Raw genomic sequence first — 26500 nt, 5'->3', positions numbered from 1 at the left:
GATAGTCTCCTAAAATCAAGGACTGTCCCCAGGACCTACAGGCATCTGGTCAACCTACTGAACAGCCAAATACTGATATAAACATATCAATTAGCATGGCAAATACACTACGTACACAGCTATGGATTTATGATGAAACAACACTGAACTGCATCAAAACTTGGTTCTGCTACTATACTAGTCATGTCACTGTCCCTGAAATTTTGGTCTGTCGTTATTTGCTGAGTTACACAATGAAAAATGAGGAACAAGACTGTGCAAATAATGGCCGGCAGTCAGCAATAGGTTTTGCAATATATGGTGAAAGCTGAAAACTGTGGCCCCCCCTCCAGAACATTGGTGACATAACATTAAAATTTCCTTCCACCTAGAGAAAAAAATATTACAACCGGGGGAAATGCTGTTTGAACTCTTCTACACAAATAACACCAATAAATAATGACAATTTCAATGCTTGTTTATCAGGCTTGACAAATGATGAGATCATTCTGAACCCTGACTTGCAGGAAACTGGACTATTGGCCTAAAGCTATTCCCTTCCTGTTTGATATAAGGAGGGAAATCCCCTTTAGAAAAATATCACTTTCATTTAATGTCCAAAACAATCTCATGTAGACTAAAGATGAACAAAATTCTAAGCGCTATTTATAACCATAATGGCCACCTCACATACACAATTTTGGAAATAGCAATATGCTTATGGGTAAACTGTTTGTAAATACAGTATAAAAGATGATGTTACACTGAACAAATACAGTATCTTACAAGTGAGTACACCCCTCATATTTATTATACCTAGAAATGACACTTTGGGCCCAATTCGGAAAAAGCTGTACACTCACTACTATTTATTGTAGCAAAGTGTCAATATTTTGTGTGGCCACCATTATTTTCCAGCACTGCCTTAACCCTCTTGGGCATGGAGTTCACCAGAGCTTTACAGGTTGCCACTGGAGTTCTCTTCTACTCCTCCATGACGACATCACAGAGCTAGTGGATGTTAGAGACCTTGCGCTCCTCCACCTTCTGTTTGAGGATGCCCCACAGATGCTCAATAGGGTTTAGGTCTGGAGACATGCTTGGCCAGTCCATCACCTTTACCCTCAGCTTCTTTAGCAAGGCAGCTGTCGTCTTGTGTTTGGAGACTGGGCTGCAGGGCAGTATTCCAACATGATAATGACCCTGAACACACATCCAAAGGGAGAGGCTCATGCTCTGCTTCAGTAGGTCACTGTACGTGTCGGCATTCATGGTTCCTTCAATTAACTGTAGCTCCCCAGTGTCGGCAGCACTCATGCAACCCCAGACCATGACATTCCCACCATCCTGCTTGACTCTATGCAAGACACACTTGTCTTTGTCCTCCTCGCCTGGTTGCTGCCACACATGCTTGACATCCTCTGAACCAAATAGGTTTATCCTGGTCATCACACCACAGGACATGGTTCCAGTAATCCATGTCCTTAATCTGCTTGTCTTCAGCAAACTGTTTGTGGGCTTTCTTGTGCATCATCTTTAGAAGAGGCTTCCTTCTGGGATGACAGCCATGCAGACCAATTTGATGCAGTGTGAGGTGTATGGTATGAGCACCATTGTTAATTTGGGGGGGGGGGGGGGGGGGGGAATTCAATTTTGTTTTAGTTTTAGGACTAAAATGGCATTTTAGTTTTAGTGCCATTTTAGTCTTCTGCAATTGTTTTAGTTTTAGCTGTATTTAGTCGACTAAATCTCCAGTACATTTTAGTAGACTAAAATGTCCTATGTTTCAGTAAACTAAAATCTAATGGGTGTAATTAAATTGTAATGCATTAGTTAAACATTTCTCTACAATTTCCAAGCTCATTATATACTGCTGGAGTGAAAAATCTAATATGGTATTATTTATGGTATTGAGGTATGAACATGCACTACAGACCAGTGTTAATTTTGAAGTCAAATTTTTCAACTTAGTTTTAGTCTTAGACTTTTGACTAAAATGGCATTTTAGTTTTAGTTGTATTTTAGTCATCTCAAGTGTTTTAGCTTTAGTCGTATTTTAGTTGACTAAAATAGTATTCATTTAGTCAACTAAAATGTTTTATTCAACAAAATTAACACTTCTGAGCACTGACCGGCTGACCCCCAACTCCTTCAACCTCTGCAGCAATGCTGGCAGTACTCATACGTCTATTTCTCAAAGACAACCTCTGAATATGACACTGAGCACGTGCACTCAACTTCTTTGGTCGACCATGGTGAGGCCTGTTCTGTGTGGAACCTTTCCTGTTAAACTGCTGTATGGTCTTGGCTACCATGCTGCAGCTCAGTTTTAGGGTCTTGGCAACCTTCTTATAACCTACATTTCCCATGATGCTCAGGTACACTGCAGAGTGCATGAGCATCATAGGAAATGCAGTTCCAAAACATCTGGGGTGCCAAGCTCTGCCATCACTGGCCTAGGCCATCTTTATGTAGAACAACAATTATTTTTTTCAGATCCTCAGAGAGTTCTTTGCCATGAGGTGCTACGTTGAACTTCCAGTGACCAGCATGAGATTAAGAGCGATAACTCCAAATTTAACACACCTGCTCCCCATTCCAACCTGAGACACTAACGAGTCAAATTACACTAGGGAGGGAAAATTGGGGCCAATTTGGACATTTTCACTTAGGGGTGTACTCATTTTTGGTGCAGGTAGTTTAGACAATAATGGCTGTGTGTTGAGTTATTTTGAGGGGACAGCAATTTTACACTGTTATACAAGCTGTACACTCACTACTTTACTTTGTAGCAAAGTGTCATTTCTTCAGCGTTGTCACATGAAAAGATATAATAAAATAGTTACAAAAATGGGAGGGGCTAGAATTATTGTTCTTGCTCTAATGTCTGTGGCGATACCTCACATGTGTGGTGCGAAGACCATTTACACATGCCTGCACAGCTTAGGTATGCGTTCGCTTGTGCGCCCGAGCAAGGAGGGATGGGGCGCTTTACATTTTTTTTGTATATCTTTTTATCCTATTACAAGGAATGTAAGCATCCCTTTTAATAGAAATAAGGGATGACAGGCCCTCTTCGTGGAGGGATCTGGGGTCTATAAGACCCCCAAATCTCTCTTCTACCTTTTGAAAGCAAAAGTTAAAAAAAAAATTAAATTTTGTTTACTTCTGCCCTGGACTGGAAGTGATGTAATGATGTTGCTCTGATCCTCCTAGATCATAAAGGTGATCTGAGACAATCTGTTCACTTCTATGGCCAGCCACATAAACCTTCGGATCATTTCCTGTGCTTGCCAGTAAGAGCGTTACATCAGTGGGGGGCGGGGTCACCCATACGTCACTGGAGAAGCCCATGGCTTCCCTCACCAGCGTCAGAGGGGGCGGGGTCAGGTGACGGGTGGCCCCGCCCTCCTAATATAAGAAACGTCAGCGATGGGATCCCCGCAGTGTCTCCGCAGGAGACAGAAGACGGATGCATGTATGAACAGCGCTGGACTGAAAATGACCCATCGCTGGATCAGATCAGCCATCGCTGGACCCCGGAGAGATGATCATCCATAGCAAGAGTGGATTACCACCGCTGGAATCTTTTATTTATTTTTATTTTTTTTAATAAAGGAATTTTTCAAAAGTGTGTTTGTCTTATTTAACCCTTTTTACACTTTCTTTGTGAAATGTTAGGGGTACTCCCTTACCATTTCAAACAGGGGGGAGCGGGATCTGGGGGTCCCCTTGTTAAAGGGGGCTTCCAGATTCTGATAAGCCCCCCCGCCCGCAGACCCCCACAACCACCGGCCAGGGTTGTGGGGATGAGGCCCTTGTCCACATCAACATGGGGACATGGTGCTTTGAGGGGTCACAGACCCCCAAAGCATCCTCCCAATGTTGAGGGCATGTGGCCTGGTATGGTTCAGGAGGGGGAGCGCTCTCTCGTCCTCCCCTCTTTTCCTGCGGCCTGACAGGTTGTGTGCTCGGATAAAGGGTCTGGTATGGATTTTTAGGGGGACCCCACGTCAATTTATTTATTTATTTTTTGACACGGGGTTCCCCTTAATATCCATACCAGACCTGAAGGGCCTGGTAATTGAATTTAGGGGAACCCCACACTTTTTAATTTTTTTTTTTTTTTTATCAATGAATGAATTGTCGGCTAATACAGAGAACACTCATTGAGTGTTCTCTGTATTACGGGATCCGACAATGGAAAGTGATTTTAAAAGACTTTTTTTCCTTGCGAAATGACACTTTGTGCAGGGACAGTTCTAAGCACGGGAAACATGCGCTCCTTCACAGGCATACTATAGACACCCCCAGGTACGAAATTTAAAGCGCCAATGACGCTATTTAAAGGGGATCTTTGCCTTGCTGTCTTGCTGCCCGATCAACAGCGTTCCTGTGTACTCTGCTACCCTGTATCTTCATCTACCTGATCCGTATTGAACTTGGCCTGTTCCTGACTTCTCTGCTTGCTGCCTGCCCCCAACCTTGGCTTCTGAACCTGACTATTCTCTTGGACTTCGTTTTGGTACCTGATCTGCTCGCCTGTGTTTGACTCGGACTGTTCAACTACTCTGCAACCTGCCAGTTACCTGCCTACCGCTGCTGGACTACAGAACACCTCCCTGCTCTCCTCTGTATCCGGCTGGTGCCTGCTGCTGTGTTCTGCTACCACCTACATCCTGCTGCTGGACTACAGGACTCCTTCTCATTGTCCGCTGTATCCTGCATCCCGCTGCTGGACTACAGGACTCCTCCCTGTTGACAGCTGCATTCAGCCCGCGGTCTGCATCCCGCCACTGGGCTACAAGGCACATCCCTGCTGTCCGTTGCTTCTGGTTGGAACCGCCTGCTGTGTCCTGCTATCATCTGCATCCTGCGGCTGGACTACAGGACACCTCCCTACTACCGACGGTCTCCTGCCTTCTACACCAGCCATCCAGTCAGGCGCTTGTGCTCCTTTGTGCTCCCGAGCCCCTGTCATCTCTATCAGGGCCTCCCGAGTCAGAGGTTTACGAGAGGCCACTCCCTGCACTCTGGGCTCTGCCTTAAGGTACGTGACAGACAGTAACTTGCATATTAGCCTTTAAAATTATCACTTTAGATTGTGAACATTCGAGTCCCATAAACTTTAATAGGGTTCTAAAGTGCACACGAAGTTTAGGTCTGTTCGCAGGTTCTGGTGCAAACCGAACAGGGGGGTGTTCGGCTCATCCTTAGCAGGTATGCTGGGGCAGCAACAAGTCTGCAGTTAGGGACTAGGGATGTTAGGGAAATGACTGAACTTTATTCTAGACTGTTGTCTGTATTTGTCACCATGCTAATTTATTCAAAATCATTTGTAATTTTGCCTTTGCTTGGTCTGAAGTTATTCAAGGGGTGTAATGCAAGTAACCAGCACGTTTGGGTAGTCTACAGCTCAGGTCACTAAACATATCGGGGTTTGAAGATAATGGTACAAGAGTTCATGCAGTGTGAAGTTACAGTGGTTATCCAGGGTAACAAAGGTCGGTCTATCTAGCAGCCTGTTGTAGGCGTGTACATGTGGCAGGTGAGATAGCCTCTTGCAGCGATCCATCTTCCAAAAGAACGGTGGGAGATAATCAATTTTATAATTTTTTTGAGACAGCTAGAGCTTTCTTTTGGTGGTATTTAACCACCACCGGGTTTTTTATTTTTTGCTAAACAAATAAAAAAATGTTTTCAAAATGTTTCCGATTTTTTCTTTATTTGCAAAATTTTATAACAGAAAAGTAATTTTTCTCCTTCAGTGATGTGCGCTGATGAGGCTGCATTGATAGGCTGCACCGATGGGCACTAATGAGGCAGCACCGATGGGCTGCAATGACAGCGCCTGAGGAAATAGCCGTCAAATTTGTTTCCATGTGGTCAGCTGTGATTGGACATTGTATTCCACTAAAGAAGTTGCCCACATCCAAATAACTGGCATCCATTTTTGCTTGGGAGATCTTTCGGTTACATGGGTTACCCAAAGTTATCTCTGACAGGGGTACCCAGTTTGTCTCTGGGTTTTGGAAAGCCTTTTGTGCAGTTAGGAATTCAGCTTTCCTTCTCCTCTGCGTATCACCCGCAATCCAATGGGGCCGCAGAATAAGCCAACCAAGCCTTGGAGCAGTTTCCATGCTACTATATTTCTGACCACAACAACTAGTCAGACTTCCTACCTTGGGCAGAGTTTGCTCACAATAGTACTGTCAATACCTATTGTCTCCATTTATAACGAATTATGGTTTGCAACCATCCATGTTGCCTGACTCATTTGTTCCTCAAACAATTCCTGCATTAGAGGAGCATCTCCGCGATCTTCATTCCACTTGGGTGCAGGTCCTTGCAACGTGCCAGTGAGAGGTACAGACTCCATGCTGACCGTTGACACTTACCTGCACCTTCCTACCAGGTTGTGGAGAGGGTCTGGCTGTCATCTCGTAACCTCCCACTCCTTGTTCCCTCGCTGAAACTGGCACCATGACTTATTGGGCCTTTCCATTTTTTCCGTAGGATCAACCCAGTGGCTTACGCATTAGATCTTCCTTATAATAAGCGTACTTAAAATGTTTTTCATGTCTCCTTATTAAAACCTTTGGTGTGCAGCCGCTTCACCACCTCCATACCACGTCCTCTCCCGTTGCAGGTCGAAAAACATGAGGAGTATGAGATACAATCGATCATTGACTCCCATAGGTTCCGTGGGTGCATACAGTACCTGGTTCATTGGAAAGGATACGGTCTGGAAGAAGGCTCTTCAGTCTCATCCTCAGACATACATGCCCTTTTCCTCCTCCGTGCTTTCCATAGACAGGAGGGGTCATTGAGGAGGGGGTACTGTCAGGGCTGGGCTCTCAGCCCTTCCTTCTCTGTGCTCAGGTTGCTCAGCTCTCTGTTAATTGACAGTACTCATCGTTCCACAGTGGCTCACCTGTTGATCATCTCCTGCTCATCAGTCAAGCCCACAGCCAGCCCCTTCTGGCTATTTAAACTGTTTGGTCAATTTTTTCAAATGCCTTTACCTTGGTCAACATATCTAGAGACTCTCTGCTGTGTTCTTGTTGAAGAATTGCCTGGCTCATGTCCCCTCTGGTTCCTGATCCTGTCTGCTGCCTCTGACTACGCTGATCTCTGGCTTCCTTTTTTTTATTTTTTTATTTAGTAGTATGCGACATACAATGCAAAGGCAACTTCACAGAATGTGTGGTACAAATAGTTACAAACAAACAATCATATTGCATGGGTATCAGAGCCAATGGTAAGAAATCCGAGGAGAATAGTGGTCTTGTCAAGATGAGATTAAAGCTCCATCCCGTTAGGATCCTCTACTACCTAAAATATTATTGATACTAGCCCTGCTACCCTCAAAGAGTTTAGATATCTGTATATAGGGGAAGAGTATTGTGTAGTAGTCAAATGGGGTCGAAACATACCGTATTTTTTCTTTTTTAAGTTAAGAAGGGAAATAGTAGGACTGAAAGGAGGGAGAAGGGGAAAGAGAAGATTGGGGAATGAAATGGCAGAAAAGGAAAATTAGAGGTAAGAGGGTAATGTGGGTAAGGTGGATAGGGTGGGGTCCTCTCTCAGGAAGCAAGAGACCCCCTCGGCTCGCCAGCTCATTAGCTGGCCAAAGTTTGGAACAGCGATCTCCAGCGATCATCATGAGCTTACTAAGTCTCGCGGAGGTATCCTTCCGAAAAGCGAAACTGGGTCCAGTAGAACCATCTGTTCCCATGATCCTCCGTTTTATCCCTCATTGTCGCAGTCAGGTCTTCTATTCGTTCAATGTAATTTACCCTTGTGAACCACTGGGTCACCGTTGGAGCAGATTGCTGCTTCCACTGACTTGGGATGCAGGCCCTAGCTGCATTGAGGAGATGTTTAAGTAAGGATTTATGATAACGCTTTCTCGACATGGGAGTTAGATTGAGAAGAACTGCTGCGGGATCATTGTCTAAGGAAATGTCTGTGAACTTGTGGATGAGTCTCAGGACAGGTCGCCAGAATGTTTGTAATTTAGGGCGTTCCCAGAAAATGTGGAGAATGGTGCCAGCCTGTTGCTCACAGCGCCTGATCTCTGGCTTCCTGATTTCCTAGCTTTTTCTGACTAGCAAATTTAGCTACCGATCCCTGGCTATGTTTTGACTGTTTACTAGTTGTACCATTTTTACAATTTTATTAAAATGTGTGATTTTTACTGCATTTTCTGTCTCCCTCTGGTTTGGGCTCATAGAGTGGGGCCTCGGTTGATCCTGCATCCTGCCTTCCCTTAGTGAATGAGGCTGATCAGGAGAAACCAGGAGACAAGTGGTTATTCATTGTGCCTTATCGTGTGGTTTTTGGGGTTCTGAGGTAATAGTCCTGCTATCATCGCCTGTGACTAGCCTACTGATATGGCTTACCTGGAGCTTCTGACCCTACCTAACAAATGGGGGAAGTTATGATGACTTAACCAGGGACCTGGTTTATATTGTTCCTATGCTGCTTAGTCTCCTCTAGCTTATATGTCAGCTGTCTTCTCCTAATTAATTATTATTATTATTATATAGTTAATAATTTCAAAAACATAGTCAACAGCTTAACATTCCTTTTCTTTTAAGTGTTGTGCCCCCCCCCCCCCCCCGAGCTATGGCAGGGTGATGGGAACGTTTCTACCCCAACTTACATTTCTACCCCAACTTACAAGCATCTCGCTTTAGAAGTAACGCCACTCCTTGGAACTGACGGTTGTACACATGACCCCCGTTTGGTTTTTGAACCATGTTTCGTTTTGAGTATGAAGTGCGGTCTGTGTTTTATGACTGTACTAATGATCATATTTCTGTGTATTGACATACTACCAGTAATGCTGTGTTATCTTCTCATGTCTCGGACATGAGTTTGGGCTCTATGGAATCCAAGTGAGGTCTTCAGCAAATGGGCATTAATTCCGATGCCCCCCTCATGGCTCACCTAACTTCACTATACTTGAACGTCCGAGGGTTAAATTCCAAAATTAAGTGGTCCCTTGTTTTTAAGCAAAAACTCACAAACCAGACCTATGTATCCTGCTTCCAGTCAAGTGGGACTCTTAGGATTTTGGGTCTAAAAAATCCCTGGTTGGGACACTACTATCATGCTACATACTCCTCTTATCCCCGTGGGGTGAGTATCCTAGTTCGGAAAACCTTGCCATTTACGCTTTTGGACCTGCGCCTGGATCCCGAGGGCACATATGCGTTGCTACATGCTGTGATTTATAATATTTCTATGACAGTGTTGGGCTTATATATCCTGCCACATTTTCTCAGTGTGATATAATCATTGCAGGAGACTTTAACATGACTCCGTGCCCGCAACGGGATAAATTCATCCCAGATGCGGTCATGGACTATCCACTGCCCAGGTGGGCCTCCACATTTAGTTTTACTGATGTCTGGAGGTGGAAAAACCCACGCCTTAAAAACGCTATATGTGCCACTCTGCTACATATGCCACAATGTCACGGATAGATCTGGTTTATGTTAGTAGCTCAGTTTTGGCCAAATTACAGGAGGTGTCTATCCTCCCCAGGGGGATATCAGACCATGCCCCACTTCTGGTGAAAATCTGCACCTCAGTGACTGTTGATCAACATATGTGGCGTCTCACTTGCCAGCGGATCTCAGATACTCGGGTTGAACCGGTATTGGTGGGACACATACGAGATTATCGGTCACATAATAAAAACACTGCTAGCCTGGATGTGGTTTGGGAAACCTTTAAGGTTCATGTGCGGGGTCACTATCAAGCAAATATTGGTGTGACTTGTAGGCAGTCCAAACAGGCCTTTCCTATATTGGAATCCAGGGCCAGTGAGTTGGAGGCCAGATACCTAGTGAACGGTGATAGAGGGTCTGTATAGTGATCTGCAGGTAGCTCTTCAAGAAGTGATGCTCTTGCGTGTGGCAGATGCTAAAAAGCAGCTGTTATACCAGTCCCAGAGGATTTTCGAGCAGGGAAAGAGGACTGGACGACTACCGTTGTGGTCATCCAAAGAGCAATCTAATTCTACACATATTCCATAGTTTAAAGATGCTTACGGGAGGTTATTGACTGACCCAGGGGCTTTCACTGCTCGATTTGCAAATTATTACACTGACCTCTACTCCTCTGCCTCTCCTCGAGACTATGGAGATGACCTCTTATCTGGAAGAAATTGAAATCCCCATCCTTTCTGATCAGGCACGACAATCGCTAAATGCCAGTATAACCTTGAAAGAAATCCAGGGAGGTAGGTTCCTTATGCCGCGCACACAGGACCGGACTTTCCGGCAGACTAGGTCCGACGGCCTTTCCGACTGACTTTTCAGCGGAGTTCCGACAGACTTCCGAAAGAACGGACTTGGCCACACACAAACGGACTAAGTCCATTCGGTTTGATCGTGATGACGTAAGACAGGACTAAAAAAGGAAGTAGCCAATAGCTTCCCTTGTGTCGTTTTTGGTCCGTCAGACCAGCATACAGTCGATTAGTTTTCCCGATAGGAATGGAGTCCCTTGGACAGATTTGAAACATGTTCTATTTCTAGGCCCGTCGGATTTTTAAAATGAAAAACGATCGGATTAGCCCACACACGTTCAGATTGTCCGACAGACTGATTCCGTCGTATCTAGTCTGCCGGAAAGTCCGGTCTTGTGTACGTGGCATACAGGCTGGTAAGACTCCTGGAGAGGACGGTCTCCCTGCAGAGTTCTTTAAGGCCTATACTGACCCTGAACCTCAAAGTGTGAACACACCCTAAGGCAGAACTCCAGTAAAAAATAAGAAGATAAACAGCCAGCTTTTGCAACAATTTTCAGCTTCAATGCAGAGATTTCCCCTGTGCAGTACTTTTCCTCTGCCAATAAATGTCCTTAATCAGATGGCCAGCATAGTTCAACCCACTTCCTCTGAGCCCAGGTCATTCTGGACTTGCCCTCAGCCTGTGACTGGACAATGAAAGGAGAAGCAGCACATTGATGAGCTCATCTATTTTGCACTCTGGTTTCTTTTCCTATCAGCATGCCCCTTGTCAGCACTTGAACTGACTGGTTCCTTGCACTGCCCCTTCTTCCTCTTACACTCCTGTCCTTCTCTACAGGGACTGCTAAGACTGATATAAGGTCAGATTCAGGTTCTTATACAGCTTACGTTTAAAAAAATACATGTTATAATGTATTAACAGTTACATAGTTGCATTTGTTTGCATAATTTATATCTACCTAGAGTTCACCTTTAAATATAGAAGTAGGGAGAGTCAGTGTTCTCAAACATCAAATAAAAAAGTATGGGTACAAATACTGGCAGGTTGTACATACAAGCTATATACATAAATAACAATATAACACCATAAAGGGCACTTATATACTACTCTGCAGTTACCTACATCTATAAACTAGCCATACCCAGCTAGCATTCTCTCATTCAAGAAAAAAAATCTGTAGATTCCTCAATCCATGCTAAGCATGTAAGTGGGGTGCAGCTGTGGCAATAATTCACACAGTCGGTTGCAATGGTAAACTTGTATTGAAATAATAAAGCAACAGTTCACAGCAAACCCATACTAACGGTTTCCAGCAAAGAGAAGAGAGCGGGTATCTTCCGAATTGACAGGGTCTATAAAGAGAGTGCAGCCTGGCTGCCTTGTGCCCAAGCGGGATTATGTCAAAGGTGATATGATCCTACGCTATCCCTCCTCATCAGGAACCTCTCCCTAACAGCCAATACTGTTCATAACAGGCAGGGTACCTTTCTGTACTCTATCAACTTGCAAAATGCATGCCAAACCTGGGAGCCAGGGCCTTAAATAGACTCTGCCTGACCCAAGATGGCAGCTAGGTCACCTAGCGCAGAAGCATCCAATCAGATAGCTTCCCCAGTGACCTAGAAAACCATAGAGAAACCTTGCTCCTCTTGACTTTTTCATAAACAGTGCCAGGGTAAAAGAGTGCCACCTGCCATGGAGAAAGTAGACTGCACCTGTCCACAAGCAGCTTGAATAGAGCAATCTTCACTGCTGACTAATGTATTCAAGCAGCCATCTAATTGGATGCAGTCTTTGTTTTCTTGCCAACAATTTCCCACCTTTCTTTCTTTAATTTTCCACTGGAAATTTGTTGAGCCAGATGGTACAACAGGGCAACCTTGTGTGTTGCAAGGGTCTCTGCATGTTTATGCTAAGCTACTGGAGTAGCCAAGTGACATATGTAATCAGCCAATCAGAGCACCTGGCAAAAATGTCCTAGGGTAAACTATGTAATGGAGAAAAGTAGCAATGACACATCAAGGTAATATCTTGACACCATAGTGTGGTAACCATCAATGCTCAACCTGGACTGAAATATTAAGCCGATGCTTAACCCTTTCATGACTAAGCCTATTTTTGGCATTTGGTGTTTACAAGTTAAAATCCATATTTTTTGCTAGAAAATTATTTGGAACCCCCAAACATTATATATATATATATATATATATATATATATATATATATATTTATCAGAGACTCTAGAGAATAAAACGGCGATTGTTGCAATATTTTATGTCACACGGTATTTGCGCAGCAGTGTTTTAAACGCAACTTTTTGGGAAAAGGGACACTTTCATGAATTAAAAAAAAACGAAACAGTAAAATTAGCCCAATTTTTTTGCATAATGTGAAAGATAATGTTATGTCGAGTAAATAGATACCAAACATGTCACACTTTATAATTGCATGCACTCGTGGAATGACGACAAACTACGGTACCTAAAAATCTCAATAGGCGACGCTTTAAATTTTTTTTACAGTTACCAGGTTAGAGTTACAGAGGAGGTCTAGTGCTAGAATTATTGCTCTCGCTCTGTCGATCGCGGCGATACCTCACATGTGTGATTTGAACACCGTTTACATATGCGGGCGCGACTTCAATATGCGTTTTCTTTGCTTTGTGAGCTCGCAGGGACGGCGGGCGCTTTAAAAAATGTTTTTATTTATTTTATTTTAAAATTAATAAATATTTTTTTTTTTAAATTTACATTTTTGATCACTTTTATTGCTGTCACAAGGAATGTAAACATCCCTTGTGACAGTAATAGGTGGTGACAGGTACTCTTTATGGAGGGATCGGGGGTCTAAAAGACCCCTGATCACTCCTTTACACTTCAATGTATTCAGCTCGCCGAAAACGGTGATTCTGAATAGTGTATATTTTTTTAAAACCGGTGCCATTGGCAGCCGAGTAAACAAGAAGTGACGTCATGACGTCACTTCCGTGTTTACTATTAGGAGACTGGAATGAAGCCGCTTACGGCTTCATTCCAGTCCCTCCCTAGCCGCTGGAAGTGGCGGATGTGAGATCGGTGCTCCCGATTGAACGGGAGCACCGGGAGGGGGGACGTCCCCTCCCGCTCCTACGGCATAACAGATGAGCGGCTTTTAGCCGCATCGGTTGTTATGGCTGGATAGCCGATCGCCCGCTCTAAAAAACGGTACCGGGATGATGCCTGCAGGTGTGGGCATCATCCCGGTATAACCCCCGGAAGCCAACTACGCACATCTGCGTATGCTCGGCGGGAAGGGGTTTATTAAGGATAAAAGAGTAGATACTCACTAGAGCAAACAGTAAAACAGCGTTATACATGACCCAGTACCCAAAAAGGTCTTTCACTCGATGGAATTCATAGGGTCCAAATGAACATCCTATTACCAACTGATGAATTTTGGGGGATATATCCCATTCTTCAGAACAAAACTCTAAATTGGAATTACCTGGGGGGCACATGATTCAGGCATTGTACTCCAATAACAATTGGAGTCACCACCACCTTGCAATGCCAGCAACTTTGATATAAAAAAAAGCTGCATGTAGGGTGTAATTTTTCCTAGACAAAGAATGGGAACCAAATGCAACCTTGAAACCAGTGTTACCTGACTATTCCATTCCTCATCTCAATCAGGACAATGCTGGTGAACATACATAACTTTATAATAACCACACAGTGGGCAAAGTTGTAGGTGTGCAGCCACCAATTCCACATTGTAAATTCACATAGTCTCTTCCCCAGAAATGTGTTACACTATCCTTCCCAACAGACTGACCTACGCAAAGCCACAACTTCTTGTTTTGTGAAGAGGAACTGGCCTATAGGCTTCTTTTTGATCTGCAAATATATTCTCTATAAAATTGTGATGATAGATAGATAGATAGATAGATAGATAGATAGATAGATAGATAGATAGATAGATAGATAGATAGATAGATAGATAGATAGATAGATAAATTTCTTTACTTTTAATTGTTGAATTTTGGTCTTTCAAAAGCCTGCAAATAAAACAAGAATTTTAGTTGACAATAAACTACATAAATACATTTGAGCAAGTTATCAAAATTAGTTAAAAATGCTGATTGTGGTTGGTACACAAAGGACTGCAGTCTGACCATAAAACAGCATACATATTGTATATAAATTAATAATAATACACCTACCATCCACATTCTGAATGCAGTCTATAACCACTGTAGGTAGATGCTAAGTAATTTTCAGGTATAAAAAAATACAAATTAAGGAAGAACATACACCAATCAGCCATAACCTTATAACCACCCACCATAGCCCATCAAGGCATGGACTTCACTAGAACTCTGTAGGTATGCTACCCTATCTGGCACCAAGCTGTCAGTAGCTTTAGCTTTAAAGCGGAGTTCCAACAATATATTGATTTTTTTTTTGGTGAATATCTTCATAGTTTCATAGTTAGTTTCATGGTTTGTTAGGTTGAATAAAGACACCAGTCCATCCAGTTCAACCTGAGTGAGTGTCTACAATTGTCCCTATCCCTGTACATTGCACACTCACGTCATTCCCTACCCTCAAGAAGCCCACAATCCAAGGTCCCCATTCATATACTAGGGCCAATTTTGGACAGAAGCCAATTAACCTGCCTGCATGGCTTTGGACTGTGGGAGGAAACCGGAGTACCCGGAGGAAACCCATGCAGGCACAGGGAGAACATGCAAACTCCAGGCAGGTAGTGTCTTGGTTGGGATACAAACCAGCGACCCTTTTTACTGCTAGGTGAGAGTGCTAACCACTACACCACTGTGCTGCCCGATCATAACTTATAAATATACCACTCACATTTTTTGTATATATATCGCCGCTCAATTAATGATTTTGAGTGAAAAAATAACTTATATTCTCCTATCCTGGCAGTTCCCATATTGCTTGTGGGCATGTGAAGCCCACAAGCATGATCTTCCGGAATACGGTGTAGTTGAGCGACCAGCATGCCCCGTCGTTCTCGTGCACACGCAGTATGAAAGGCTCGCGTTGCCGTAAACTTCTCATGTTGCCATCACAACGGACGGCGTTGTCGGAAATGTCCCCCCGTTGTGATGGCAATGAAGATATCTTGTGATGGAATCTCGCGATGCTGAGCAGCGGCGATCCACACTGACTCCTGCGATTTATGACACCAAGATACCAGGAGACAGTGCGCCACAGGAAATGATGTGATTAGCCACGGGTGGGAGAAGGAGGAAGTAAAATGGAACAGCTTAGAAACATGGTAAGCTGAATGGAAAAAAATTAAAAAATAAAATGATGAATGAAGAAAATATTGCAAATTATATAGTAAATAAGATTAAGTTAAAAAAAAGTGGGTGGAACTCTGCTTTGAGTCCTATTAGTTTCAAGGTAGGGTCTCCATTGATCTGACCTGTTTTTCCAGAAAATTCCACAGATGTTTGATTGTATTGAGATTTGGAAACTCTGTATCTGTGTCACCCATTTTCCTTCCTTGGACTATCACTTTTGACCACCACAGACCAGGAACAACCGGCAATAGCTGCAATTTTGAAGTTGCTCTGACCCAGTCACATAGCCATGACAATATGGCCCTTGTCAAAATCATACAAATCCTTACACTTAATGATTTTTCTGCTTTCCAAAAATTTTCATCAGGGCAATATGTTCACTTGCTGTCTAATATATCCCCACCCACTTTGTAACAGGTAAAGTGAATAACATTGATTATCTTATCAGTTGTCATAATGTTATCTATGATTGGTGTATAATCTCCATGCATATAAGGGCTTATATTTGAAAATGTTGACAAAAACAAAAGTTTGTGTTGACCATAGCACCCAATAAATTTCCAACTGACATTTCTGTAGTACAGAGCTTAAAATGAAACAAGAGTCCCGTTGAATGCTACAGGCATGAAAAACATTCTTTAAAGTGGTTGTAAACCCCATTCATGAAATTTGATCTGGGCACATATATTTGTAGGGTTTACTTATCTCTTTCCAAAGCCCTAAGTGTTGTGTCTTTCTGTTGCTCTGTTCCTCTGTTATCAGCATGATAACTTCTGACAAGCTCTCCGACCCACAAGATAAAAGCAGCTGGAAATTTGTGTCAGTGAGGGAATCTACACGCAGGGCACCGGACACATGTTTTTTTTTACATGAGTAGAGCCTGAGGCTCTAATTGACTTCAAAAGGGGTGGGCTCGGGACGCAGAGCCCATCCAGTTGTGTGACAATAGCGAATTAATATTTTCGCTATTGTCTTGCTGCTTCTCCTCCCGGCCAATCAGGAAGCGGGTCTTAAGAGGAGAAGCGACTGTATTGGCCGGTACCGTGGAGTATGTTCGGGGAGCTCCGGGAGATGCCCATCCTCATAGGAGCAATGTCTCTGCTAGGCATCACCGCCAACACACAAGCTAGAGCCCGACCTCCAAGAGGGGAGGGGGTTTGTTTGCTGCACCCCCCCCCAACAAAAAAAAAAATGGAGCATCAGCTGCCACTGAAGCCAGCACACATTTCTTGGCATAAGCAGGTTCTTCAACATGACCCAGGTATAGAATATTTTACTTCTGAGCTATAGTGTGAATTTTCTTGTGGCCGTGTGTTCAGCACAGCTAGTTGATATAAACAAGTCAATGCGTTGATCCTGGTGAATTGTACTGCTTACTTTTTTCACAGAACTTTATTGATATGTCCCTCGTGACATTGCCATAGAGTTATATTCACCACAGCTGCATTGCGATATGGTTGTTTGCTCCACCACACGGTGCACTAAAAAAAGTACTGCATGCAGTACTGGCTGCACTGGATATAGCTGTCAATGTGGTCCAAACGGATCTGGCGTTAACAACCCTAAACTGTTGAAGCGTCTTATCACTATTCTTATACACTGTGTACACAATTATTAGAATTCATTTCATTATTGAACAACTACAGTGCAATCCAAAATGTTAAATATTCAGGTTTGAGGTTTATTACGAAAGTAAAAGTGAGGTTTTGGCTTTCTAAGGAGAATATCTACAGTATGTGTGCACAATTATTGGGCAACTATTAGTGTGCATAATTATTATGCAACTAAATGAAAAATGAAAATGTTCCCATCTCACTTGTTCATTATTCTCACTTTAACTGATGAAAATAATCAAGCCACTCAAAATTTACAAATAAACAAACAAAATAAAAAAAAAAATTTAAAAAAGCGACCAATATAGCCACCCTTCTTTTCTTTTTTTTTTCTTTTTTTTTATAATTAATGTTTATGAAAGAAGAGAGGCGTGTACAAAGCATAACGATCAATACATAAACCAATATCACGGGCAGCAACATTATATCGTTAGTTACAATGGCACAGACAAATACACCCACCTCTTCCATTATAAAAGAGGGAATATAGTGGACAGAAATAGAGGGAGAGTAAAGGAAAGGGAAAATAAACAGAAAGAGAGAGAAAAAGAGAAAGAAGGGGGGGGGGGGATGTGGGGGGCGGGGGGGGGATGTGGGGGGCGGGGGGGGGGGGGAAGGGGGGGGCAGACCACCCTCAGGCAAACAATTGCAAAATTACAGTTGATATAGTAAGAACAAGAGTTATGATCACATCACACTGGTTGAGACATTATGGCTGCATAACTAGATGAATATTTAAAGGCAACCCAACATGCCCAGATCTTCGTTGCCAACTCAGATTTACCCCGGAGGGAGAGAGTCATGTCCTCCATGTAATATGTGGTATCCACGTTGAGTAACCAACGCCGGAGCGTGGGGATCGTCTTCAGCTTCCAAAACTGAGGAATGAGGGTTTTGGCAGCGTTTAAGAGGTGTGGTGTAATCGACCTCTTATAGGGGCCCGTCGGCCTCCCCGTGCAATGGAACAGAACATACCACGGGTCATTAGGTATCTCCCACCCCTGGATTTCTTTAATCGTGTAGAAAATCGCCAGCCAGAATGGGCGGATCCTCAGGCAGTACCACCAAATATGAGCATGAGTGGCTACCTCCCCGCACTCCCGCCAACAGAGTGGGGAGGACTGAGGAGAAAACCTATGTAAAACAACCGGTGTGTAGTGCCATCTGGTCAAAAGTTTATACGCCATTTCTGATGTCTTAGAGGATCCAGAGGAGGTATGAGCCAGGGTTAGGATTTGTGACTGCTGGGACGGAGACAGCGCCGTATGTAGTTCCCTTTCCCAGTACCGTAGGAAGGAGGGAGTACCCGTAGAAGTGAGGGACAGCAATGCCTGATAAAAGTACGAAACCGGCCGCTCAATCGGGCCAGGTTCGGCAAATGCGGTTTCCACAGGTGTAAGCTCCGCCAAGGTGCGCAGGGGCTTTGGGAGCATGCGAACAAAGTTCAATAGTTGATGATGTTTCCATCGATCCATGTAGGATATGGAGCAGTCACCCATGATGGAAGAAAGAGGCAACACCCCGGATGGGCCGGTGAACTGATGTAGACATGTGTTAGTGCCCAGCCGCCACGGGTGAATCTGAGGGTCCATGTTACCCGGTGGGAAAAAATCGCGACCCACCAGGGGCATCAGGGGGGAGTTATACAACCAGCCATACATCTTACAGATAGAGTCCCACACCATCAAGGAGGAGTGTGTAAGCGGTGACGTGGTAGGCAAAAGGGTCCGGAACTTCCTCGGGATCCACATCAGTGTGGAAGGTTCAGCGCCACAGAGGTCCGTTTCTAAGTTTACCCAGAGTTTCGTGTCCTTGCAATACTTCAGGTCAGAGAGCCTAGTCAGCACAATGGCCCTGTAGTAAAGCTTAAAGTCTGGTACAGCTAAACCCCCGCTACACTTAGGGCGGATGAGGAGAGATCTATTCAGCCTGGGTCTTCTCCTATTCCATATGTACCGGTATACCAAAGATGTCAAGATTGTAAAAAACCCCACCGGTATCCCAAACGGGACCATCTGAAGCATGAAGAGCACCCTAGGCAGCAAGTTCATCTTAACCAGACCAATTCTACCCAGCCAAGAATGTCGTAGCTGGGACCACCTTTGGATATCTGACCTAAGTGTGTTGAGCAAAGGCAGAAAGTTAGCGCGGAAAAGGGACGATAGTGAGGGCGTAAGTTAAATGCCCAAATATTTCATGGAGCTCAACTGCCAGGTAAAGGGATAGTTCTTTTTCAGGTGAGATACCTGTTTGGCGGGGACAGAGATGTTTAACATTTCCGATTTGGACATATTGATTTTAAAATTTGACACCGCGCCGTAGGCCGAAAACTCGGACATAAGATTTGGAAGGGTGATCAGAGGCTGTTGCACATAAAACAAAATATCGTCCGCGTAAGCCGCGTATTTGTGTTCCGTCGTACCTATTGTTACGCCACGTATATTCGGGTTTCGCCTAATAAGGGATAAAAATGGTTCCAGGGAGATCGCGAATAAAATCGGCGAGAGCGGGCAACCCTGGCGAGTGCCGTTGTATAGGGTGAAGGGGTCACTGAGGGTACCGTTAATCCGTATCTGAGCTGTGGGGCAGTGGTACAACGCCGCTATTTTGGAGTGCAAAGTGGGTCCTATACCCAAGTGTGCCAGCGTAGCCATAAGGAAGGCCCAGTCCACCCTGTCAAACGCCTTCTCAGCATCCGTGGAAAGTAACAGGGTGGGCTGGGAAGTCCGCCGCACATAAGCCATCAAGGAAAGTGTGCGGAGAGAATTATCCCGTGCCTCCCTCCCGGGGATGAATCCTGTCTGATCCCGTGAAATCCACTGTGGCACCAAGGGGAGCAGCCTATTCGCTATGGCTTTAGCATAAATCTTCGCATCAATATTCAAGAGCGAAATAGGGCGGTAGCTCGCGCAGTCACTAGGGTCCTTGCCCTCCTTGGGTAATACCGTGATGTGAGCATGAGTGGTCTCCGGGCGAAGGTCCCCGCCGTCCGAGGTCACGTTAGCATATCTGGTCAAATACGGCAACAGTATGTCAGCGTACGCTCTATAATAAGATACCGTGAGGCCGTCTGGTCCCGGTGCCTTACCGCGCGCCATAGCTTTCATGGCGCCCAGGAGCTCCGCAGCCGTAAACTCCCCCTCCAAGGAAGCCAAAACCTCCTCGGAGAGTTTCGGGAGGGCGGCACGGGCCAGATAGTCCCCAATAAGGCGTCCCCGAGCCTCTCTGTCATGGACACCCTGGTGTACCTGATACAGGCGCTGATAAAAGTCCCTGAATGTCTTGGCTATACGGGGGGTCTCGAACACCAGGTCTCCCGAGGGGGTCTTAACTTTAGCAATAAACGCCGCGTTCTTACGCTGTCGCACCGAGTTGGCCAACAGCCTACTGGGCTTATCTCCCCACTCATAAAATCGGTGAGCTACTATCCGCGCGCGTCGCTTGTGATCTAAATGAAGGAGGGACTTCAGGGTCTCCCGTTTTTCCGTTAAGGCGTGGAAAAGGGCCGGAGTCTGGTTCAGCTTATGCCGGCGTTCTAAGTCTGTGATGTCACGCAACAAGTCGGACTGTTGAGTTAAGCGCTCTCTCTTTTTCCTAGAACCCAATTCCATGAACTTTCCCCTAATATACACCTTGTGGGCCGCCCATAGCACTCCCGGTGAAACTTCAGGACTGACATTAGTCTTAAAATAAAACTCCAAACTGTCACCCATCACCTTTTTATCCGCCTCTTCGGCTATGAGTTCCTCGTTCAACTTCCAGTTAGTGGATTTCAGGGGTACGGACGCCACGCTAATGGTTAAGGAAATCGGAGCATGGTCCGAAATGGGGGATGAGTCAATGCTTGACTTCACTATGAGCGGGAGGTGCTGGTGATCAATGAAGCATAAATCTATTCTAGAGTAGGTTTGGTGCACCGGAGAAAAGTAGGTAAAGTCCCTTTCCCGCGGGTGATTAATTCTCCAGACATCCATCAACTGTAGATCATGGAGTCGAGAACGTATATACCTCACTCCCCTGCCGGAAAGCGAGGAACCACCTCTAGAGGTGTCCACAGTAGGTTCCAAGGGAACATTAAAGGGGTTGTAAAGGTAATTTTTTTATTTTCTACATAGGTTCCTTTAAGCTAGTGCATTGTTGGTTCACTTATCTTTTCCTTCGATTTCCCTTCTAAATGTTTTTTTTCTTTGTTTTCTTTGTCTAAATTTCTCACTTCCTGTTTCACCCCAGTAAGCTGTTCAGTAAGCTGTTCTGGCTGACTAACCACCAGCTCGGATGATGGTGAGAAGTTTACTGAGGAGAAACAGGAAGTGAGATATTCAGACAAAGCAAAAAAACATTTAGAAGGGAAATCAAAGGAAAAGGTAAGTGAACAAACAATGCCCTAGCTTAAAGGAACCTATGTAGAAAATAAAAAATTTACCTTTACAACCCCTTTAAAATCGCCCGCTAGAAGAATGCATCCACGTGCAAAATTCCGCAGGGAGTTGAGTGTGGAAGCCAGAAAACGCACCTGGTTTTTGTTAGGGGAGTATAAGGTGGCCAAAGTACACTGCATGCTGCCCAGGGTGCCCCGCAGAAACAGAAAACGTCCCGCAGGATCACACAACATTTCCTCAAACGTGAACGCGGTTCCCCTACGAATCCCAATGACCACACCTTTTGCTTTAGAAATGTCGGAGAGGCTGTAGTACCACGTGGGGTACTTCGTGAGTGCAGTCTAACTCGAGTCGTCTGCGTGAGGTGGGTCTCCTGGAGGAAGACCACGTCCCCCCGCAAACGGTCCAGCTCCCTATATAAGTTGTGTCTCTTCCCCGGGGCGTGAAGGCCCCTTACATTAAAAGATACAAGGTTCACAGTAGCCATGGGGTCTCAGGAGGAGGAACCGCGATCACCACAACATTACTGATGCAATACAGAGGCGGTCTGCCGCCAAATAGGGGGGAGGGGATCAGAGGAGGTGGAGGCAATAGACAAGAAAGGTGAAAGAGAAAAGGAAAGGAGAAGGAAAGGCAACAAGAAAATGAAAGACCCCACCTTAGTGGGAAAAACAAAATGAACCAAAAAAGGTGCTGTCGGAGAACAGCTAGTAGTGCACGCATTTCCATGCCGTGCGAGAGCGGGCCGCGTGACCGCCACAGGGCCCCCACGCCCGCCACCCCAACAGGGGAACGGACGCCAGGGCCCCGCGCCGGGCAGCCCCCGCTCAAAAAGGGGGAGACGGGACTCAGGCAGCCGGGCGCAAACCACACCATAAAGGTCCAAAGTAGCGCCCCGCGGTCCGGTGCCGACACCAAGGCATAAAAATCTAGAGATAACATCATCCAAAACATAAAACGGTAAAACGCCTGGAAAGAACAATATGGGTATGAAGCTAAGGCGGTAAGATACACAATGGGGGGGGGGGGGTACCGCGAGTCAGTCACGCTCCAAAGGCACAGAGAGGGAGATGGAAAAATAACACGCCATTAAATAAGGCAAAAGAACAGCAATGTTCGCATCCAGACTGAGGCCCCCAAGGAGGTACCGGGGTATGGGCCACATGGCCAAGGGTGACACAGCCGTGGCCATTGCAAAAACTTGTTGTCGCCAGAGGCGGTCAGCTTCCTCACACAAACTTGGTAAGGGAGCCCCCCCAATCGCGCTCAGGCGGTATGTCCCACAAATGCAAGTAGACATCCTGAACAGGTAAACTAGTTGAAGGGCAGGTTGCCAGTTCAAGGGCGGTAATCAGGTGCAGAAGTGCGGCGGGCACGGCTCACTCTCTGCCAGCCCTGGTCGGCCCCAGCGGGCAGGGGCGGGATGCCGTCCTGCCATCCAGGCAGCTCCGGGATAGGAACGGACATATCCGTGCAGAATTTGGGCAGCTCCTCCGGGAATCGAAGTATTGCGGTTCTGCCATCTCTAGAGGCGATCAAGGCCGCAGGGAAGCCCCACTTATATTTAATGGACGCCGCCCGAAGCAGTTCCGTGAGGGGTCGTAGGGCCCTGCGTCGATCCAAGGTTTCCTTAGCTAGGTCCGGGAAAAAGGATAACATCGCTCCATGAAAATCAAACGGATTAGCTCCCCTAGCTTTCTGCATAATCAGTTCCTTTTCAGGATAATGGTGGATCCGGCAAATGATGTCCCGTGGGACGTCTGTAGCAAGACTGCGTGGTCGGAGTGCCCTGTGCACCCGGTCAATCTTCAAGGGGGCGTCCGTTGCTCGGCCCAGAAGACTGTTGAAAATGCCCCGAACGGACGGTAACAGGTCGTCGTCCCCAGTCGCTTCGGGAAGTCCCCTAATCCGAACGTTATTACGTCTGTTACGATTCTCTTGATCTTCGATCTTGTAAACGGTCGCACGATGCGAAATGGCAAGTTGTCGTGTAGTCGCCTGTAAGGATCGGATAGCGTTCGCGTGGCGATCTAGACGTTGCTCCGACTCTTCGACACGAACCAATACTTGCGAGAGATCCGAACGAACTGCGGAGACCTCCTTCTTAATGACCCGCTTGAGGTTCAGAAGCATGGAGGCGAGATCGGAGGTGGTAGGGAGACCACTCACTCTCGGCGCCGCTCCGGCGGAAAGATGTTGCTCCCCTTCATCGCCCGAGCCCGCCGAGGACTCGGGCGAGCACGACCTCCGGTCCGGCCCATCGCGGGAGGCGAGATCTACTCCACCCCGCGGCTTGCGGCTTAGGTCGTCCTGCTCCTCCACCTCGTCCGGTTCCACGGAAAGGAATCGTTTAATTGACCCCGTCGAGGCTCCTTTCTTGGGCAGAGACTTGCCCGTCCGCCAGCCCATCGCTCAGGTAGCAAAAATATGGATTTTTGGATGATTTTAGGTATTTTTCTCGGTGTCGGCCTCGGAGCTCACAGAGCACACGTCTGCTCTAGCACATCACCAGGCCACGCCCCGCCACCCTTCTTTTCAATAACAGACATAAGCCTGCCATTCATGGAGTCTGTCAGTTTCTTGATCTGTTAACGATCAACTTTTTGTGTAGCAGCAACTACAGCCTCCCAGACATTGTTCAGAGAGGTGTACTGTTTTCCTTCACCGTAAATCCCCCGTTTAAGAAGGAGCCACAAGTTCTCAACAGGGTTTAGGTCAGGTGAGGAAGAGGCCATGTCATTATTCTTTCATCTGTAAGGCCTTTACTGGCTAGCTAAGCTGTGGAGTACTTTGTGCAGGACAATGCTCCATCGCATGCATCAAATATCATGGTCTTGTAAGATGTTCACTTTTTCCTGTACCACTGCGTGAAGAAAGTGTCTTCTAAAAACTCGCAGCAGGTTTGGGAGTTGATTTTGAGTCCTTCCTCAACCTGAAAAGGTCCAACTAGCTCATCTTTAATAATACCAGCCCATACCAGTACCCCATGTCCACCTTGCTGGAATCTGAGTTGAGGTGGAGTCACTCATCTCATCCGTACATAAAACCTTTGAAAAATCTGTCTTCAGATATTTCTTGGCCCAGACTTGACGTTTCAACTTATGTGTCTTATTCAGTGGTGCCGAGGTTTTAGCCTTCCTTATCTTAGCCATGTTGTACTTCTGGGCACTCCAGGTAAGTTGCAGTTCTGGAAAACGACAGCACTGGAGGATAATGGGTTCCTGATAGCTTCACGTTTGATTCTTTTCAAATCTTTGGCAATTAATTTGCACCTTTTTTTCTCAACACATTTCTTGTGCCCCTGATTTGAATTTTTTAAAATGTTTTGACTTTTCAGAGTAAGTGCTTATTAGGGAGCTTCTTTTCCATAGGCAAGATGCCCCAATTTTTTTTCACACCTTGATATAGGGTGTTGATCACCTTAGGCCACACCCTCCCTCATTACACAAATATATGTAGCAGGGAGCTGGCTATCTTACCTGCAGTATCAGAAGACACTCAGCAACATTGTTCCAGTGAGACCATTTCCCTCTAGTGCCAGCTAAGACTCAGTGTCATCACATCATGCCAGCATTATCACCAGGAAGCAAAGCATACAAAGAACTGTAGTCTCAGGGCTCAAGTGATACATTCTATTGAACATCTGGGGAACTACAACTACCAGCCGGCTGGCAGAGAAGAAGAACAGATTTCTGGGAGAGCTTATAAAAAGGCTTGGCTAGGCCTAGATTTCTCTCTTGGGATGCTGGCCTCGATCTGCAAGCAGAGGCTCTGTGTTGGAGGGTGCTGAGGCTAATTTGCGGCCTGCACAAGAAGAGTCACCACAAGTGCATCTTTGGAGCACCAGCGAACAGCACTGCTTTACTGTCCAGCGGCAGCCTGGAGGCCGCTTCTGCTTCATCTGAATCACACAGGAGCTGATCCAGGTAGCCTGCGGCGGAGGTCGAACGCCATCCCCTGAGCCAGGCATCAAAGCTTGTAAAGTCACTTTCATCACTACTAGCTTCATCTGTTGCAGTATTTGGTGAGCGGGCATCTGCCCATCTATTCATATAGACACTGTATACAGACACCATTGTCTCCATCCACTGGCTATTGCCTATAGGGCTAAAGGATAAGGCCATCCATTCATGTATTGTATACAGACACCACTGTCTTCATTCACCTTTAAACCAGCAGTCGTCGTGATCTCATTTGCATCTTGTCAACACAGGAAGATTCTGTTTCTCTGATTATTACAGCCAAGTTGCTTTGCTCTGCTATTCAGGAATTCTTCCCATACAATTTTCATAAAGACTATCTGGAGATCAAAGAATTGCATCTTTGAAATACAGGATTACCTTAAATCCTCCCTACCCATTACAAGGATTGCCTTCACTGTGCTCAGAGCTTGAATTTGCCTAGAACTCTGAAAATAGCAGGTTAAATTTCCTTACAGTTAGCTGTTGTTGAATGTTTATGATATTGCATTCATTATTTGTACCTGTGTGCTGAGGAATAGAAGAGAGCAGTCTGACACAGCTGAAAGCCATTCCTCTGCCCTTCTGCTGCCTGTTCACATAGGTCGTATATATGCATATGTGTTTATAAGAGCTGTTTATGCTCAGGTATTTGTTATATTTGATCATTTGATATTCTTCCATGGTGGTTGCCATTTTACTATTGGTGACATTCAACCTGAAATATTATTCTAAATTGTGAGATTATGTTGTCCACCTTTAAGTGCCTTTATCATATCAGTAAACATGCCTTATATTATACCACAGTTTGTGTTCTTTCTACTGCTGTAGAGGGGTCGGAACTATCCAAGTCCTTTGTAAAAACGAGACGTCAGCCAGGGAGATCACGTGACCTCCTGCAGAAGCGATGTCTTGGAGCTGTAAAGTGGCCACGAGTCACATGATTGGCCTGAAGACAGCTCTAAAGAGGTATTTAGAACGCTCTTTTTAC

The 26500-nt window shown here is 45.4% G+C and overlaps 1 protein-coding gene across 1 annotated transcript in view; it reads right to left on the bottom strand.

The window, feature by feature from the left end:
- The window catches only part of LOC143934018 (cell adhesion molecule CEACAM1-like), a 155549-nt gene that overhangs the window by 36991 nt on the left and 92058 nt on the right, over positions 1 to 26500 (bottom strand). Inside the window, exon 6 of the mRNA XM_077457252.1 lies at positions 14252 to 14283. Coding sequence (XP_077313378.1) covers positions 14252 to 14283 — 32 coding nt within the window. The remainder of the gene's footprint in view (positions 1 to 14251; positions 14284 to 26500) is intronic.

The sequence above is a fragment of the Lithobates pipiens genome, unplaced genomic scaffold (genome assembly GCF_037356315.1).
Source record: "Lithobates pipiens isolate NorthernLeopardFrog02 unplaced genomic scaffold, aLitPip1_a1.2 Scaffold_27, whole genome shotgun sequence".
Lineage (NCBI taxonomy): Eukaryota > Metazoa > Chordata > Amphibia > Anura > Ranidae > Lithobates > Lithobates pipiens.
The sequence above is the reverse complement of the archived record's forward strand: the minus strand, read 5'-3'. Positions and strand labels throughout refer to the sequence as shown.